The sequence below is a fragment of the Micrasema longulum genome, unplaced genomic scaffold, assembly GCF_059751315.1.
Source record: "Micrasema longulum isolate JH-2025_06_02 unplaced genomic scaffold, ASM5975131v1 h1tg000745l, whole genome shotgun sequence".
Lineage (NCBI taxonomy): Eukaryota > Metazoa > Arthropoda > Insecta > Trichoptera > Brachycentridae > Micrasema > Micrasema longulum.
Genome location: NW_028277939.1, coordinates 554,990 through 576,103, shown reverse-complemented (window position 1 = coordinate 576,103; position 21,114 = coordinate 554,990). Strand labels below are relative to the sequence as shown.

Sequence of the window (21,114 nt, the reverse complement as noted above, 5' to 3'; positions counted from 1 at the left end):
TCCTTCTGATTACCGCTTGTTCCGATTTTATGAAGATGCCGAAAACTCCTCATCAGATGAGTCGTTCTTTCGAGATGGTCTTCGTATGCTGCCAGAAATATTTCAATGAAATTTTTGCTACTAATTTTTATGAATACAGCATTAATTTTCACAAAAAAAAACACAAGAACTTATTCAACTCCCAAATATTATCAAAGAGTCAACGCAAAAAATACATCCGCATTTATAATTAATTAAGATACGCCATTTTAAAATTCGATTTCATCGTCACGTCATGATCTTTATGATCCGGGTTTGATTCCAGGGGTGGAATTCTGAATCATAGAGAGTGGTTTATTTGGCGATTTTTATTTTTTGAATGCGACGACATTCTCCTTCATAAAATGGCCACACAGACAATTAAACGTCAAACAATGTATGAAAATATTTAAAAAATGGGAAAAAAACTAATACAATTTGGTCAATCGGTCCTTATTAAGATTTTTGGGTAATGCTTAAGGTGGCAATAATGGTCTAAATTAAAATTTTCATCAATGTTTTGAGTATGTCCAAATGCTTGCAGACTTCTACTGTTACTTCACAAAAGTAGAAGAGTTGAGGAAAGATGAAAGGTTCAAACATAGACAGAATGGTGAATGTTACAGTGTGTAAAGTGGCCACTTAAACCAGCCAACGACAGATCATAATTCCTGTAAATGCCTAGACTCCCATATTCCCTTCTCGAAAATGTTTTCCCTCTCTGTTGCGACAAATGAAAATTTTCATGTTCAGTTTCACGTGTCCGTATTTGTTTGACGTTTAATCATCAGCGTGGCCATAAAAGAAGCAAAGTTTAGGTGCATGCAAAAAATAAAAATCCCCAAATTAATCACTCTCTTCTCTATTCAGAATACCACCACTGGACGGCATCCCTTCATTTTGAAGTGGTAACCCTACCTGTGACTAAATTTATTGCCAACTTACAAAACTGCCATTTTTGAGATGGCGAATTTTGCAAATGAAAAGGATAAATGATATGATTCATTATTAGAGCTTTTATAAACACTTGGTAAAAAATCCCCTATTTGTACAGTGTGTTAAATCCAATACTGGCAAGGCCGAAGTGAAATATTTGTTTTAAACGTGGTTTAACACAACAGTATTATCCCTAGGCTGCTGCCTGAGGCGTAAGTCTGATCACCTCACCTTCGAGGAACAGATGATCGAGATATTCAACGCGCCACTGGATGCGATGCCTCCGTTTGCGGACACGGTTTTCTCATAGGATCCGCTCATATGGACGCGTATTATTTTGGCAGATTTGCAAATTTTGGCGTTGACCACAAGATATTCGGTAAAAATATTATGATTTGATTTAAAACTAAGGGGTTAGTAAATATTTTTAAAAATTTAACAATAAATAATTTTTAAAATGTAACATAACAAAAATATATATGCGCGTATACTAGAGACTTATTTGCTAAGCAAAAATAATTATTAAGCACCATTATAAGATTACTTAAACAATAAATAAACAAAAATAATATAATATGGCCTTAAGAACAATTGGTTATTAAAAAAAAAAAAACAATGGTAACACGAATTTAAAAATTTTTAAACATTATTGTCAATATTACTAAATATAATTTTCACGTGTAACTTTTTCAAGCGGCGCTCTGCGTTTTTACACAATGCGTAAAATTTACGGCTTTTAATTTTTATATGTATAATATACGGATTTTTATATTTTCACATATAATATATACGAGTTTTAATTTTTCATGTGTAAAATATACGGGTTTTAATTTTTTCACATATAAAAATATACAGTTTTTAACTTTAACCACATAGTGTAAATTCAATTACATAAAGATGCCTGCAAACATACTCAATATTTTTATATAATATACAGTATAATTTTGATTATTTATATTTAATATGAATAGTAATTATTACGTCGTCGTTACTTCCTTCTGAATTAATCATATTAAATATCAATGATGGCAAAAATCAAGCACATCTTCTATCTATCGACAATTGACAATCGACATTTGCCACCGACACTTGACTATCGTCAAAAATCGACAGCATCTGGCAGTAATTAGTGACAATTGACGATTGAAATTTATCATTGACATTTGAAGGGGTTTTTGGCATTTGACACTGGATTGTCGAAAATAGACCATTACCTGGTAGGAATTTGCGACATTCGTCACCGACACTTGACAATTGACATTTGTCGCCGAAAACTTATTTGTTCTAGCTTGGCGAATATCAAATTTATCTATGGGCATCTTAACGTGGTAAAAATAATGACATAATATGACCGCATAGTGTAAAAAATATGACGCAGGAGAGTTCACTTGTTGCAATTTTTTTCTAGAAAGTCCATCTTGAGTTTGAGCTCGATAAGAAACAACTGTTTCTGCAGCGAAAAGATTTCTTCCTTCTGCCGCAGCTCCATGCTGAGGATCTTCATCTTCGCCTCGTGTTCGGTCATCGCGTGCTGCCGCTTGGCCGCGAAGTACATCTTCTCCTCGTCGGAGGGCGCCGGGCACAGGTAGCCGTCGCTGGCCGCCGCGGACGCGTTGCGGCAGCACGGCTCGAACTGCGCCGAGCCCCGCGAGTAGAACGGCCGGCACTTGCGGCCCGAGGGCGCGTGCGCGCCCGCCAGGTACGCGTCGGTCTGCGGCGACGGCGGGTCGACGTCGATGCACACGCGCGGCTCGAGGTGGCTCAGGTTGAGCGGGCCGTTCGAGTCCGGCGACGGCAGGCTCGGCGGCTGCGGGTGGGGCGAGGGCCGCAGAGGGGACATTGACCTCTGGGGGTCCAGGAGGAGGTCGACGGGCCCGCGATGCAGGTCGTCTTTCGAGTCGACGCCGGCGGAGTCCGGCCTGTCTAGTCGCTCGCTCGACATCTGTAATCATTACCAAGGTGTAAGAAAACATAAATTCACCGTGGGACTCACCCGGAAACCGATGCCTACTGTCGCCTGACTTGTGATTGTACTTTTGTACGTGTACAAAAAAATAATAAAAACATCCAAAATACAGAGCCTTTGCGAGAATAATAAATCTTTAAGTTGGGAACTCGGGCCATCGCCCACCTTATGCGACGGCCACTGTGGGAGTAATGTTCTAGAAGAGGTTGACAATGATGGCCACCCCCACCCCGCCGTCTACGGCACTCGGGTTGATAACGGAGCGAGGACCCAACTTTGACGAATTCCGGTGATGACCTCAAACCAATCAGTGACAACATTGTTGATTCTGATTCGGCTTTTGACATGCACTTACATAAAAATATGCTATTATTTCATTGGTTGCCACGTTGCCAAATTAATAACAGACCTTAACCACAAGCGGCGGGATTTTCAATTTTTTTCGGCATTTCAAACAAGCACCGAGAAGCGTACACAAAAATCAGCTAACTCATAAAAGCGTCAGCTCCTCCTCAATAGGTCAGGATAATAATTGCAACATAAGTAACTTACATTGACGGGTAATTGTTCATCCGTTTGACCGAGCAGGATGGCTGTAGGAAGATCTCTTCGCTCATCTGAAAATAATTGTTGTAAAAGTGTTTACTCATTCGAATTATGAAACCTAACATGCTCAATGAAAAATATGTGGAGAGACCGGAAACTCTCAGTCTCACAACCCTGCAGGAACGGCGAGAAAGGGGTAACCCGATAGAGACATACAAGATACTCAACAGTCACTATAGCTGCCCAAATTTGAACCCCATGTTCGAGCTTAAACAAGATGCTCGTCTTCGAGGCCACAGTCTTAGGCTGGAGAAAACGCATTTCCCGAGCAATAGGGTTGTCGATGGTTGGAATAAGCTGCCACGAGAGCTGATCACAATGTGTAGTCTCAATGGGTTCAACTATGGACAAGATTTGTTTGAAAATAGATTTAAGCTTATCAGGTTTGAGCTGCTTACTTAAAATGAAAACAAAATTCATTACATATTATTATGTTAATAAAATTTGTATAAAACCACTCACCGACTTATCTGTCTACCGGTTTCGAGACGTAACCCGTCTCTTCGTCAGGACAACAACACTGCACCAACATGCAAATACCACTACACACCTTCACCATAGTAGATTTGCAAAAATATAAAATCGACATGCAGGTTAGACACATGCTTCACTACGCCACCACCGAGGGTTCATGACTTATGAAGTTAATATTTCAAAAGGATTGACAATCGGAAAAGGAGGAAAAAGTGTTGTTGTCCTGACGAAGAGACGGGTTACGTCTCGAAACCGGCAGACAGATAAGTCGGTGAGTGGTTTTATACAAATTTTATTGACATAATATTAAAATGTTGGACCAAAAAGTTAATGCTTTGAATATTAATAATAAAATTCATTACCTTTGACAGTGATGGCTTCAGCAAGAGGATTTATAGTCCATAGTCTTCCTTCGAGCAAACTCGGAGTACCGTCTTCGGATCCCGGCTGCAAAGTAATTTATTCAATCAATATTTATTTTACAACAGAGATAAAATGGCGCGTTAATTAATAAATGCTTTTGTAGCGTCCAGAGGGGTATTGTGATGGTGGCCACCAGGCTCGTGGGGTGCCTATCATCAGTAGGGATGCTGACCTTGTGAAGGTGATTGTTTTTATTTTATTTATTTTATTTTATTTGGGAAATCAACAGTTCTACATACACATTTTTAGTAAACAAACAGATATGGTGTATAAACTCAGAACTAATAACAGATTCCACATAGTATACAAAGTTAGTAAAGAAAATATATTACATATCAAATAAATACATACAATTTATGCACATAAAAATGTTATTTTCATGTACTCAATAATCAAAGATTTTTTAAATATTTATTTTAAGAACATTAAGTTACTGTAAATTGGGCGGGATAAGGACAAGAATGCTTGAAGAGAGGATAAGGAGCGGAGGGGAGATGTACATATTTATTATTATAATGTCTACTAAGTTACATAATACATTTTTAGTGTAAATTTAAAATCTGACAGAGTGATGTTTGTGTAATCTATATTTTTAAATTTTGTATTTTTTTTTTTTTTTTTATATTTAGGCAATCCATCCTAAGAAGGATGATTTCTGCCAAGAGTACAATTTATTTAAATGAATAAAAATCAAAAAACATTTTTGAAAAAAAAACTAAAAATAGATCGTATTTTTTGAGAGGAAGCTTCCTATATGGTGGATAATTTCAGGATCAAGGATGGAGAGGAGTGATGCTATGTTAATAGGGTAAGGATATTTTTTTAAGGAGGAGTACATATTATGTTTGTCCCTTATTGGACAGCCAAAGAATATATGGTCTGGAGTCTCATGGTCCAAACCACATTCACACCATGGACTTCCTACAATATTAATTTTGAAAAGGTGGCTATTAGTGCAATAGTGGCCGATTCGTAGTCTACTAATGTTTGAGATTAATCTCTTAGACAATTTTTTTGTGTGGAACCAAGGAGAGCTTGGAATGCTCTCTTGGATATCTTTATAGAGAGTTCCCTTACATTTGGAGGTAAACTCCCACTGGATCTTCCATTGTCGTTTTGCCTCGTTCTGAATTCGAGGGGACACGTCGGAAACACACACACAATACTCAAGAGGACGCGAGCCGTCTATCGCAGCCGCTTTCGCCAGTTCATCTACCATCTCATTACCTCTAATACCAAGATGCGATGGGATCCAGACTATGATTAGTTCTCTACCAGTTCTACTGAATTTCCAACTGTTAAGTCTTATAGAACAGAGTAGCTCATCACTTGCGGATTTAGAAAGGTTGTTGGAAATAGATTTAACCGCACTTAATGAGTCTGTAAATATTACAACATGTGTATGAGGGAGAGATAGACAGAAATGAATAGCTTCTTGTATAGCCAGACATTCTGCTGAGAAGACAGAGGAAGGACTAGGGAGTTTGAATTTGCGATCTATCGCCAGTTTCGGGATGTATATTGCGGCAGTACTAAAGTCATTAGATGGTAGTTTGGATCCATCTGTGTATACAAATAAATGGTTTGGCCACTTGGTTTTGGCCAGGTTGGTAAATTGTAAATTAATAACCTCTGGGGCCATAAATGTTGTTTTGTGGAGACCCATATTTTCTATACAAATTGGTGTGCGGATAATAGCGTCATATGGGATTCTGAAGAATGGGAGGATATTGTGGTGGGGAAAGAGAATATTCATTTCGACTAGAGTAGTAATGCTTTTGCAGAGAGGGGGCTTGGAATTTTTATTCCAAAACCTTTTCTCGTCGTATAGGGTGTTTAGATAGGTTTTTTTTTTTTTTTTTTTTAGTAAAAGAAATATTTGCGTTCTTATGATTTACCCAAATATTTAATTTTGAGGGCCATTTTCAACGAGTTGTAAATAACTCACTATTAGAAAATGGAATCAAGTTGGGGTATAGTGGGATTCGAACCACAGACCTTTGGTCCGTGAGTCCGAGACACTAGCCACAGGACCACAACCGAGGTTATTTTAACAATAACAATATTTTCCTTTTGTGGTAGCCGTTTTATTATAAATTTATCGGAAAGCAGTTGTCGTCTAATATTTAGAGGCATTTCTAATGTTTCAACTTCAAGGGAATTCACAGGGGAAGACTTCATTGCCCCTATTATTAGTCTTAGACATTTAGATTGGACTCGTTCTAGTTTTAGACTTAAATATTTAGGGAGAGGATCCAGTAAAAAGCTCCCATAATCTAATTATTTAAAAGCAATAACAGTTACCTCTTGGTAGCGCATTTTGCATTTCTTCTTGAAGTTTTCGTACCACATCTTGACTTGCGCCGGAGTACGCGGGCACTCCGCCCTGCATCGCTTGTTCACTTCCATGCAAATTTGGGACCATACCATCTGGAACATGGAAAATCTCATTTAAACACAATAAATAAGTTTTCAATAATGCTTTTCCCAACGCTGGCTGATGCCGCCAACTTCCGTCATCATCACCAAAGTACTTTCGAAACGACCCAAATTTTTACCGGACACGGAGCCATGAGAAGTTACCTATATAGGTTTAAATTAAGGAATGATGACTATTGTCCATGCGATGATATTTCTTCACAGAGTATCGAACATCTGTTATTTCAGTTTGCAACGCCATAATCTTGAAGCAGAATGCAGGAAAGGTGGAATATCCTCAACAGATATCCACACTGTAGTTAAAAGTAGTTATCACGCGCCATTGTTCTTGGACTTTGCAACAATGGTGATTGGACTCATAAAGGTAATAAACCAAAATCGGTGATCGAACATCCCATTTCCAAGACAAACAAAAACGATTTTTTCCGAGTGCCTTAGCCTTGTACATGACACGTGAGGCTACTAAATACAGGGGTCCAAATATATATATAAAAATTTTTTTTTAAAAGTTTTCAATACAGCCCTCTTTTTTAATTGAAAATTAACGAATCCCGTAACCCCACCTCTACCCCCCTCCCCATCAACTCCCAACCAATTACAATATTTGAGTTTGTCCAAATATTTGTAGACAAAAGACTGGATTTCACCCCCTCGGGAGTCATAAGGATTAACAAATTACAACAGGGATGGAGAATACCTTTAATAAGGGAATATATGGAAGTCTAGGCGTTTAAGTGGCCACTTTACACACTGTGTAACATTTACCATTTTGCCTATGTTTGAACATCCATATATCCAAAAGTCATATAAAAATCACGTTCATCGAGCATTTTTATCACAGAAGCCTATTTAAAATATAAATGAAAACTATTTTGAATGTTAATGAAGTTAGGAACGCGGACTAAATTTTTGCGGTCATTCGTTGGTTGGTTTCGATCATATGATGTCGAGATGACAAGTGGGTAGAACATACCGAGGTAGATACAAATAGTACAGAAGTTAAGTATACCGTCTCAATATGTACAGATGAAGAGCGTTTATAATCGAGGCCCAGGTGGCAAATTGGAAGACAGCGGCTGAGGACAGACAGAGTTGGAGGCCAAAACTCAATGGGCTGTAGCATCATCATAGAGAGAGAGAGAGAGAGAGATGGAGAAAAAGAGATGGAGAGAGGGAGAGGAGGGCGTCTCACCTGCTTGCTCTTGTTGGTGGCGTTGTTGCTCCTCCCCTGGCGGAGCACCTCCCGGTGTTGCGCTATCAGCTCCAGCACGGTGGCCTTCTCCAGCTCCGTGAAGTTCTTGCTGCGCTCCTTGCTGCGTCGCGTCCGCACCGCCGTGGCTCGCGTCGCCATGGCCCGTCTGCTTCTGCCTTGCCCCGGCACCTGTGACACTGGACAGCCGTGATCAGCCAGCCTACACGGGCCCGATTTGCGGGCGGACGGGGGGGGAATGCGGGAGGGACTGGGTAAGGGCTTGCCTATCGCTTTCGGAACAATTGAAACTGGTCATAAGCCCTATAAATTCAATGAGGAAGATCAGTGGTTCTTTAATTTTTATTAAGACTATTTAAAAAGACAAAAGAAAAATCTAATTTTTATAAAGGGTTTTTAAGGGCCAGACCGCGAAACTTCTGAGGAACATTTCTCATGGTAAGCGTTAAAAAAAATCCTAATAAAATTTTTCCAAAAAATCATTTTTAAAAAAAACAAAAAAATTATGATCTCAAAATGAGGTAAATTCTTAATTTCTAGAAAGAGCAGTCCCTCCAAAAACCACTACCCCTCTCCTACCCAGCCGCTTCCCTTATCTGCGTCTGGTGCGTATCGCTTCGTTGGTCAAATACGGTTTTATCTCAATTTTTTTTGTTGAGGAGGGGCAGGGGATTGTGGAAGGGATGCTAGTCCAAGAAATTAAAGATTTACTCCATTTTGAGATTACAAAAAAAAAATGACTGTTTGGAAAATTAGCGTAGGACTGAGTCCGCTAAGTACGTGCCAGCTACAGACTATTATGCGGGGGTAACGCAGCGCGGCGCGAGTGACAGAGATACCCACGCTATGTAGGTACCAACAATATTTTGAGTTTGTCCAAATTTTTGTAGACAAGGACTGGATTCAACTCCCCAGGGAGCTGTTTATATTAACATATTACAACAGAGATGAAAAACATTTAAGAGAAGGTAATATAGAAGTCTAGGCATCTACAGGCATATTCACAAACATCAACAGATGAAAGAATTGAAGGAATATAGATGTTAAAATATGGGCAGGATGGTGAATGTTACACAGTGTGTAAGGTGGCCACTTAAACCAGCCATTGACAGGTCATAAGCCCTGTAGATGCCTAGACTTCTATATTACCTTCTCTTAAATGTTCTTCATCTCTGTTGTAATATGTTAATATGTAGGTACAAATTAATGAGCATTTTTGTAGATTACCCATAAAAAAAATCATCGCTCGCCACCGGCATCCAGTTAAAACACATGTCCAGGTTTTTGGTGCTGTCTCACACATTGAACCCGTTGAGTTTGTATTCCACCCTCTGTGGAAAACGTAGCCAGTGCAATTCCCGAAGTAGTGGAGTGATATGACCGAATTTACAGATTCCAAAAATAAGTCTCGCTGCGGCATTTAATACAGCCTGTAGGCGAGTCATTTTCATATTTTAAGTTAATGTTAATAGACAATCTGTTTTCAATACAATATGCGTTTAATCTATTAAGGTCTTCTTGTGGTATATAATTAAATGGCGAGGAATGCGGGGTTAGGTAAGAAGAGATATATTCTAAAGTAAAACGATTCGTTACCTTAAAAATAGTCAACACAGTTATTAACAAGTCAGATAACGACTGAAGGTATGTATGTTAATATTAATGATTACTAATAAAGGCTACTTAGATTGGGACAAGAAATTACAAGAAATTCCTTATCAAATGATATGAAAGTTATTTCAAATATTTTTGAAATATATTTTACTGATGTCTGTACTCGGGTTCAATGTGTGAGACAGCGCCAAAAACCTGGACATGTGTTTTAACTGGATGCCAGTGGCGAGCGATGATTTTTCTAATGGGTAATCTACAAAAATGCTCATTAATTTGTACCTACATATCGCTGTGGCGAGCGGTGAGTTTTTAAATTGGTAAGCTATGAAAATTCTGATAAAATGTCCATAGCGGTAGTATGGCATATAAAAAACAAGTCTATTGTATATTTAATAAATAATTCCTAACAAATGGCTCCACCTGCTAATAGTTTCAGTAAAAATATTTTCTAATGTAGCACAAACATTTGATTTAAAAAATACAATTTAAAAAAACATAATTGCAAAAAAATAATTGGAACCCCTATGGATTCGAACCCCCGCCTACGTCATTAGAAAGCAAGGATCTGTCCGCGCAGCTATTTCACGTTTTGCGCAGAGTGTCGAAAAAGTAATAAATAAACTTAATAATTCATTAGCGCACCGGTGCATCTTCGGTTATGTCAGACTATTATAACTTGTCTTGAAATAAAACACTATTTCTTAATAAATGATAATAATAATAAGTATTCCTTACCGAGTACGATAGTTCGCCAAACAAAACATAAATTACGTTTTAAGAATCATTGTTTTATCGACTTTTATATTACATTATTATTCACAAAACGACATAAGTTATACATATTATAATTCTTCATATATATTTATTCTTAACACTATACACTAGTCACGTTTTTATCATAACTCTAACTAAATTTTAAAAGTTTGAATGGATACTGAAGAATAACCTACAATATTCAACTGTCATCGTATGCACAAAAACGAATTACAATTAAAAAACAATAAGCGAATCTTTGTTTTTTAAAACCCACTTAAGGATTTATACTATATTATGGATTAAAATATCAATTTGTTTAGATTAAAATATGAAAATATTTATTTATTTTAAAGCAAATGTACTTTCAAACCGCCGAAACATAAGTATGCTAAATTACTTACGACATACAAAATATATTCGTTATCTCTTTCTTACACATTACGAGTGCGTATATTGTCACCTCCCTTAGACTGTCGTAAGTCAAATTGATGTATTTTAAAGAATACTAGCCCTTATGAAAAAGTATTGAAAGACTAAATTGCATTAATGAAAGCTGCAAGATTTTACTGTAATCGCAAGTGTAATTTTTCGAACGAGATTCTAAAGTTTTAGGTAAGACGTTTTTGAATTAGTGATTTTAAAGTGAGCAGAGTAATCTCGTGTAATCCAGAAGTTATAATTTTGGCCAATAGAGGCGCAACTGGTCGCTGTATGGAATACAGGAATATATAAATTTACTTATCCAAGAAAAGTAATATATTTTTTTGGTGATGTGTTTTTTCCTAATCCTTACGATGTCAAAAAAATATGGTAAGCTGCATGTAATCGATTATAAGGAGCATTCGCCACTGACATATCGTAGGTATACTGGCAAAAAGCTTTAACTCTTAAATCCCTGTTTTGAGAAATCAAGGATTTAAGTTTTATTTATTTATTTTATTTTATTAACATAAGCCAGTTAGAGTATAACTCTACAGTATGGACTCCTTACTACAACTGTCACCAAAATTCTCTTGAAAGAGTTCAAAAAAAATTCTTACGGTAAATACATTTTTTTATTTTATTTTTTTTATTTATTAACAATTTTAAAAAACCCGTTAGGGTTACATTATAAATTTAATATTGTCTAGTCATTTGATGTCTCGTCTAGTCTAGTTAGTTCAGTCATCATGTGCTTTTTCAGATTGATTTTAAATTTGTCTCCAGTAAAAGTTTTCAAGTAGTAAGGTAGGTCGTTGTAGTGTTCAAGTCCATTATGTAGTATTTTTGACTGTCCTGTGTTTGTCTTTGCTTTTTCAATATGATAGTGTTGTTGTTGTCTGGTGTTATATTTAAACTTAGAATCAGTCATGAATTTTTGAATTACGATTTTTTACTAAAAACATTAAATTTGTTAAAACTTAACGGTAGAAGAAAAATTATAGACCTTTTAAATTTATTCAAAATTGTAAATTCAATGTGGGATTGCCCTGAACTGTTATCTCTCATCAACTTCAGGGCGCCTGGAAGAATGACTAGACAGGTGCCACCGTTTTGAAGCAACAATTCACGGACAGTGTATACTTGTTATGCCGTATTAAATAGACTTCATGAACTCGGCAATAGTTATTCCCACGTTTCTGATATATTTAGTGAGGGTATTGTTCCTGTAGAACAAACTTTTTGAACTTTTTCAACGGTGGTGAATGGTAATTATATTTATTTATTCATGCATTTCATAATATACACAGTTTTTGTTCACTTTGTCCGTCTGTATGAAACAGTACAAATGATTTTCTTGTTGTTTTACTGTAGAATGTTTTATTATTTAAACTTTCTACTGAATATGCTGTATAATTTTTAGGTTAATTTTTAAATATAAATCTTATATGATTTTTAGATTTTTTTATAAATCTTGGGTATAAGGAAATTTATGTTTTTAAAAAAAAAATTAAGCAAATATGTAGTATTATAAATGTTTGTAAAAGGCAGATTTATTAAAATAAACGGAAAATCTGCCTTTTACATAAATTTATAATACTAACATATTTGGCTTAATATATATATATATTTTTTAAAAACATAAATTTCCTTATACCCAAGATTTATATAAAAAAATTAAACCTAAAAATTATACAAGATTTACATTAAAAAAATTAACCTAAAAATTATACATCATATTCAGTAGAAAGTTTAAATGATTCAAGAATAAATGTAAAAAACAAAATTAAATAATAAAACATTCTACAGTAATACAACAAGAAAATCATAAGTACTGTTTCATACAGCTGGGCAAAGTGAACAAAAAACTGTATGTATTATGAAATGCACTAATAAATAAATATAATTACCATTCACCATTTAAATTTATTTCAACAGAGGGAAAACATTTTTGAGAAGGGAATATGGAAGTCTAGGCATTTACAGGGCTTACGACCTGTCATTGGCTGGTTTAAGTGGCCACTTTATACACTGTGTAACATTCACCATTCTGCCATGTTTGAACATTCACATTTCCTCGACTCGTCCATCTGTTGACTTTTGTGAAGTGAAAGAGCTGAAACCTTTATCGCGTGGGTGAGATTCGTCCGGCTGAACCAAATCACCTACTGGGCAACGTCTGAATTTTTTTTTCCAATTTTTATACTTCTTCTTTTACCAGGTAGTAATTCAACATTCACCACCTTTGAAAAAGTTTAAAAGGTTTGTTCTACGGGAACAATACCCTACACTAAATATATCAGATACGTGGGAATAACTATTACCGAGTTCGTGAAGTCTATTTAATACGGCATTACAAGTATTTGGACATAATCAAACGTTGTTAAAATAAACATAATTATTAACGACGTTCTTACAAGGTTACATCATTTTTTTTAAATGTTAGAGATGGGACAAATTGATAGAATAAAAAAATAATTCATTTGATGTTGTTCATGAAAAAAAGTATAAATGTCTTATTTTTTGGTGAATAATTGTCTTAAACACACTATAATAGGCTTGTTTTTGCGTTTTTAAATCAATTTTCGGAAACTGAGTTTCATGTTTGCATGAAAAAACTGATAAAATCGATTTGATCGGTACATGATCAGTGATCAGTAATTTCCATCACTAGTGACATTAGTTTGGCAGCTGTCATTTTAATCAAGCTATATTATTTTAACAATGTTTGATTATGTCCAAATGCTTGCAGACTGGCTGGATTTCATCCCTAGGGAGTTATCCAGCCAGTCTGCAAGCATTTGGACATAATCAAACATTATTAAATTACTACCTGGTAAAAGAAGAAGTATAAAAATTGGAAAATTGTTTCCAGGCGTTGCCTAGTAGGTGATTTGGTTCAGCCGGATGAATCTCACCCACGCGATAAAGGTTTCAGCTCTTTTACTTCACAAAAGTCAACAGATGGAAGAGTTGAGGAAATGTGGATGTTCAAACATGGGCAGAATGGTGAATGTTACACAGTGTGTAAAGTGGCCACTTAAACCAGCCAATGACAGGTCATAAGCCCTGTAAATGCCTAGACTTCCATATTCCCTTCTCAAAAACTTTTTCCCTCTCTGTTGAAATAAATTTATATATTATTTTTACTATAGTTATTAAAAGAAAACTTACTAGGTTTAAAGATGTAAAATATAGTTTACTTTTTTGTATGGAGGAATAAGCTGAGGTCTGTTCAGAAAACAATGGGAATTTTCCAATTGTCAAATTTTTTAAATTTTAACAAAGGCCTATACCATAGAATTAAGAATAGTCCAGAAACCGCATACGAACATCAAACAGACGGCAACCAAACTACTCATAAATTAGTAGGTTAACGTTTTGACCCATTAGTTTCTTTGTAGACGTTGCTCAGTACGCAACTCCTGATTTGAATTCAACTATGCCGTGTTGTGTTGTGTTTAAAGTGTAGAAATACTGCTAGGATCTTAAGAATACAAGAATACAAAGACAACAAAATAAAATTCTTAAACTAACATACAACCTACCCTACCTGACCTCTACGACTGAACTGTACAAAAAAACACACCAGTTTGACATAAACTACTTGACTAAAATTGAGACCTTAAAAATTGTGCGCAAAATAACACTGGGAAACATACAAGACGACGACATAATATTAGTTAAAAATGCTGACATACACAAATATAACACCAGACAACAACAACACTATCATATTGAAAAAGCAAAGACAAACACAGGACAGTCAAAAATACTACATAATGGACTTAAACACTACAACGACCTACCTTACTACTTGAAAACTTTTACTGGAGACAAATTTAAAATCAATCTGAAAAAGCACATGATGACTGAACTAACTAGACTAGACGAGACATGGAATGACTAGACAATATTAAATTTCTAATGTAACCCTAACGGGTTTTTTAAAATTGTAAATAAAAAAAGAAAAAAAAAGAAACAGGATGGTATCACATTTCATGTGCAATTAACAAACGAATGTTTAAGTAGCAAATGCATTACTTAAAAATTGAATTATTTTTCCATCTGTCAGATTGTCGAAGAAGCAAAATGGAAATTTCCTAATGAGAAGTTCCCGATTGGCCCACATTAGTTCATCCCTCCTGATCCCAACAGTTTAGATAAATTTAAAGAAATTTAATTGCAGAAAAATCCGCTTTTGAAATATAAACCTTGTATATTATAAGCAAGGTAAATAATAAAGCAACTCCTATATAAATAAATAAAAAATAATAATATTACTTTGGACATTGACATTTGTCACGTCTCTGAGGGAGTTTTTCGTTACCAGATTCTCTTACTTTTTTAACATATTATTCTCAAGATATTAAGTATACTTATGTGTTATTTATATAAACAGGGTGTTCATTAAACCCTGTCACATCCCAAACCACGATGATCAGTATCAGCAAGAAGACATATTGGCACATTAAAATATTTTTTTAGAACGAATAAACTTTAAAAAAATAAAATATCAAAAAAAGCAAATGGTTGCTTACTTCTGCAGGGGAGTAACAAGGAGAGGGAGGGGGAGTCTGATACTGCGCCGCGCTCCTGTCACTTCTCCCCTGCAGAAGTAAGCAACCGTTTGTTTTTTTTAAATATTTTATTTTAAAAAAAAATTCTTTGTTCTAAATATTTTTTTAATATGCTAATATGTCTTCTTGCCCATACTGATCATCGTGGTTTCGGATGTATAAGACCCTGTATACCTAATTTTACTTTATTATTTTAATTATTTCTATATGTTCTACCATTTTGTAATGTACATATATATGAATAAATAAAATTGAAATTGAAATAAATGAACAATGTTCGTTAATAAATATCTATTTTTTGTAAATTTATTGATATCATTTTAACTTTGCTAGAATTCCACTCGTCCATGCGCTTTGTAGCTGCACGATGATTGGTTGTCTAGCTTTCATATATCAACTTTGAAATACCTAAATTTTGTAAATGGGGTCTAGACCCGACGATTGGAATTCTAGAATTCCAATCGTCTATACGCTGAGTAGCTGCAAGACGTGTTGTAATCTTACTCCTTTTTATTATTCATTTTTTTTTTTTTCAAGCATCATTAATACACTAAATTTGTCAATTTTTAAAATGTGTAAATGGGGGCTAAATTTCTAACTGTCTATGCGCTCTGTAGCTGCAAGACGTCCTGTAATCTAGCTCCTATCTGTTATAATTTTTATTGATCTGAATTGAACACGAGGAACTAGAATCCCAACCGTCCATGCGCTCTGTAGCTGCAAGACGTACAGGGATATTTATTAATTGTACAGCGTCCTTGAGGTGATTTTCACAAAAATGGCGCTATATAAATTATCCAACTATATATATAAATAAATAATACTCGAGTTATGGAATTAAAATCGGTTTTTGGGGATTGGAATCTTCCCTTCGATCTGGCTAGTTTAAGGAAAATTGAGTCTGAATAAATTGTCATTATGACATATTTAATTAAAATTTAAAAAATAGTCAGGAATTTATAACACATTTAAATGGCAGAAAAAATGTGTATTTACCAAATTTTCCCATCATATTTACTGCGAGAATCCAATGTCATTCGGTGATTGCTTCATTATCTTCTTTAAAAATATCACTCGCACGTTTTAAAAACTTTTTAATCTGTTTCCACTCGCTAAATTCGGTTAAACATCGAAAAAAGTCGAATAAAAATAAACGCGCGTAGCTTCTCGAGATAAATGAATATTTTTTAATAACACGTAAAAAGATAAGCCTGTCAAAGTTGTTAGGTAAGGAAAGTAGGAATCACTTAAAATAGGTATGACAGTATTCAAAACAATTTGGAAACTGTCAAATTTGATCACTTTGTAATTAAATTAATTGCATCCAAACGGACATTCGGAAATTAGATGGAGTTAATTATGCCGAAGACTCGAAGCACTGAAGCTAGTACGTGTCTGAACGAGTTAAAAGGCCCATAATCAATTGACGAATTGACCAGAACAGCGATAGTTAAGAGCGCGATGTAAATTGATCGAATGTAAACAAAATATCCGGCGAGACTTACCAGCATCAATATTATGGTTGGAGAATGATCCGCGGTGACTATTTTCCCTGTTCAGCTGCGCATTTCTGGCCGATTTGAGCGAAATCGGCCGAAATTCCGACACAAAACCGAGCGGACGAAGCTGTCAAAATGTTGTAAAAATCATAGACAATAAGACAATAGATTGATGAGCGCTAGCGCTGCAGGTGGCGGCATCTTCGAATATTTTTGAACATCAGGGACGCCACACACGCGAGGAATTTCTTAACATAATTTATTTATTTTAAGTAAATCAATATTTATTATACGGCTCAAATGCCTTTTACAATATAAAACAAAACAGTATAGTGGGTTCAGTTAGATATACAAAAGTAAAAAACAATATTTAAACATGGGATAAAAAAAATAAAATATTAATAATATTTAAAGCATTGACTTTGTGGTCAAAAATTTTACTAAATGTTATTAAATATTTGTATATAACCTCTTACCAACTTTTCTATGTCTACCGGTTTCGAGACGTACCCATCTCTTCGTCAGGACACCAATTTTAACCAACATGCAAACCAACATGCAAAACCCACTATACACCTTCACCATAGTTGTTGCACAAACATATAAAACCAACACGACATGCATTTTAATAAGCACATGCACTGATTATGACAAACATGCACTGATTGAATTATGAAAAAATTGTCTTGTTTGAGAATTAATGAAAAAAGTAGAGGGGATGGAGGGAAGGGATAAGGTTAATAGGTTTTATAGGGTGACCAGTACAGTGGAACATCGTATAAAGGACTATATTGGAAGTTTGTTTGATTATTGATCAAAGAAACATTATTTTTTAAAGCTTTCCTAATGTGAAATATTTCCATATTATTTACTTTTAACCCTTTATTATTTGTATGTAAGATTTTAATTCCAGTATTTTTATTAAAGTCATGATTTAAATTGATTAGGTGATTTGCGAATTCAGAGAAACTATAATAAGAAGAAACGTATTTTATATATACAGCGAGTTCTTTAAACCCTGTCACATCCGAAACCAAAATGATCAGCATGGGCAAGATATCTCTGAAGAACCTATTCTCAGATAATCGGACTTTGAGGTGTGCAAAGGGTCTGACGGAATTAAATTATTTAAAGTAGATTATGCGTACTATATTTTCACATAGATTAACTAGATAACTTCAATATTTCATTATTTGAAAACATTAATTTATTTAAGATATTAACATGTCAGCACGTGTATCTCAAAATCAGAAATCTCGGGTTTATCTCACTGTTGCTTTGGGCTAGCGATATGTCAGCATATAAAACATGTTTAAAAGTCCCCATATTATGAACATAAAATGAGTTAACACCAGATCATTAGCATAAGTAGCTTTTGCAAATTAATCGTTAATCGTTACTATAGAACATCATAAAATATTTATAAAGAGATGATTTGAATTTACAGAGACTCGAGTTTGAAATGTCGATATGAGACGTACATTTATTTCCTAGTTTGTGTATACGCGGTATAGGTGGGTGACAAAGATAGTTGGTTTGAGAAGGGTGAGTATTTTGTCTAGTTCCACGTGTTGTTTTATTAATACTTATTTTTTTTATAATACTCAGAGTAGAGATTTGCATTTATTATTTTTTTATTTATTGAATTATTTTTTTTAACAAAGTAAGTGTAAAACATTTAGTTTGTAAGTGAAAATTCTTGATGGAAGTTCATTGTAATTTATTATATAAATAAAACCACACTCACGAAGGATGGGACACTAAAAATAAAATAAAATACTTAAACTTATTAAAATAGCATTATATTAACTCATTAGTTAACCTAAACAAATTTTTTTGAAAATGATCCTGAAGATAAAAATAATTTTATTTAATTAACTTACATATAACTTTGAATTATCTATCCTTACCTCTGTTTTGTATAAATACATTTAACTCTAATAAGTTTCTCTTTATTAAAATAAAGATACCAGTCTCGAAGATGTCGCGAAAGCGATGAAACCGGTCACTGGATATTACAAATTTGTGGATTAAAGTATCACTCGTGTTTTGTTTATATAATAAAAAAAAGTAAGTGTAAAATTACAACTATGTACAAACATAATAAATACATTTGTACACACATTTTTTATAACGACGTTTCTACGTTTTACCTTTCTAATAGAGTAAAAATTCGTATTTATATTTTACATTAATTTTTATATAATTTTTTTTGTGCAATTAAAAGCGGACGTAAATTTTCCTTGTAAGCTCCTTCCCAACCTATGATTCAATGTTGCAGAATATACTGTATAATTGTGTTGTGCTTTTATATTGTTTGGAGAGATAACGTTTCTTAATCTAACAAATGTGTAATTAAGTTTTCTTACTCTTTTTACCATAGCATTTATTTGTAAATTTCAATTTGATATTATTATCTAGGATAATACCAAGGTACTTTACATCATAAGACTTTTCACTGTTGTAGTAGAATGATTTGTATCGTTTTCCTAACTGTGATGATATTAAAATTAGTAGGAAGATCACAATTATTTATTGAGAAGAGTAGAAATCACGTTTTTTCACTTCTAAGTGATAACATATTGAAATATTGGTTGGCACTATTGTTAACCTCACAGAGTTTGGGATACGTATTTTTTTTAAAAAGTTACCAGAAATATTTGAGTTTTTATGAGTTACCCAAATATTTTATTTTGATAGCCATTTCCAACGAGTTGTAAATAACTCACTATTAGAAAATGAGAATCAAGTTAGAGTAGAGTGGCATTCAAACCAAGGACCTTTGATCCGTGAGTCCGAGACATTAGCCGTGGGACCATAACCCGATTCATATTTTTGTAATATTTATGTATTTTTACTTTTTTTTTATCCCTTTTTTCTCTTTCTCTCTCCTTCTAAACTCATTATCTGATTCCACATTCCTCATAATTCAATAATGTATGTATAACTTAATATACTTTAAAAAAATCATATATGCAGGCCTTAACTTCCAATGAAAAAATAGCTGTTAGTTTGGATTAATTTTGTTTTTTTTTTTAATTTTATGCATGTATCTTTTGATACTTATTTATGGTTTTTTAGTACAAAATTTTGACCAACTTTTCTTTTGACCAGTCTGTTTTTCGGTTGGCGGAAAGATAGTACTTTTAGCAATAAGTCCGCCAAAGTACTTATTTTTGTACTTGAAGTTTGAAATAAATAAATTAATATATATTTGTATGAATAAATAAAAAAGAAAAATCTAAGCGGACCTTCAGGCATCTCAAAATTGAGTTTTTTTAGTGGTATTTGACGGACGTAAATCCGCACATGTATGGCCATCTTTTTATCGGGCGGCAAACCGACATTGTCACGTCTACCAACTCTCGTAAAGAAGTTTTCCTTGAATTACGATTTTATTTATTCAATTTGTCTACGAGTTTTATCGCGTCACTATAATATGCAGCGTATAGTATAGCAAACTCCGGTTACTTAAATATGTCTAACCATCTTGACTACGGACATTTTAACATACATAACTTATAACTTTACTACGTCTCGCACCAGTATCCAGCAAGAATCGCTTTGTGACGTAAAATGATTCATAATTGTTAGATAAACTACTTATTTATTTTATCTGCAAATAATAATATTATTTTGAAACATTTTCCGATTGTTAACTGTACCAATTTAGTCGAACTTAGATCGACTTGCAGATTATCGATGTATCGAATTTTTACATAAATTAATCGTGTACACATTTTTATATCTTCAAACCAGTTTTTGGTTTTGAGTTAATATTAAAATAAAGTACCTGCTTGCAAAATCCACAAATTAATGCAAATTCAGATATATTTATTACTAGCAGAAAGCGGACGGCTGCAGCCTACCGATACATGTTGGGAATTCGGTTTTTGTCCGGCCTTGTTTCATTGGCCCTACGGGCCTCGTTTCATCGGCCCTACGGGTCTCAGCTGATCAGTCCTTCGGGCCTAGATTTTATTAAAATATACGGGACTTGGCGCCTTTTACGTATTAGTTGCAAATACAATAATATACACACATGTAAGTAGAATTTACTACAGGATTAAAAATAAATTAATACCAAACATTTATTTACAAATTAAGAAGTCTGAAAAGATAAAGCGCATAAAATTTGTATTTTAAAATATTTTGAACCTCAAAAATATATCA

General features: G+C 34.3%; 1 protein-coding gene and 1 long non-coding RNA gene across 3 annotated transcripts; one reads left to right on the top strand and one right to left on the bottom strand.

Annotated features, from left to right (window-relative positions):
• Nucleotides 1–2,208: 2,208 nt before the first annotated feature.
• Nucleotides 2,209–17,064, bottom strand: LOC148279227 (uncharacterized). 2 transcript variants are annotated; one of them, XM_088230260.1, is made up of 6 exons: nt 16,948–17,064; nt 8,055–8,243; nt 6,728–6,853; nt 4,363–4,447; nt 3,473–3,537; nt 2,209–2,896 (listed from the first exon to the last, which is right to left on the bottom strand). In XM_088230260.1, exons 1-6 carry the CDS (start codon nt 16,951–16,953, stop codon nt 2,339–2,341), a joined length of 1,029 nt encoding a protein of 342 aa, XP_088086386.1. In that variant the 5' UTR covers nt 16,954–17,064; the 3' UTR covers nt 2,209–2,338. The 2 variants fall into 2 exon arrangements, with proteins under 2 accessions (XP_088086386.1, XP_088086388.1); XM_088230262.1 differs by having other exon boundaries at nt 8,055–8,251; nt 16,948–17,063.
• On the top strand, nt 5,021–6,622 carry LOC148279228 (uncharacterized). The gene is made up of 2 exons (XR_015822945.1): nt 5,021–6,267; nt 6,468–6,622. It is a non-coding gene; the product is annotated as an uncharacterized LOC148279228 (long non-coding RNA).
• Nucleotides 17,065–21,114: the final 4,050 nt, after the last annotated feature.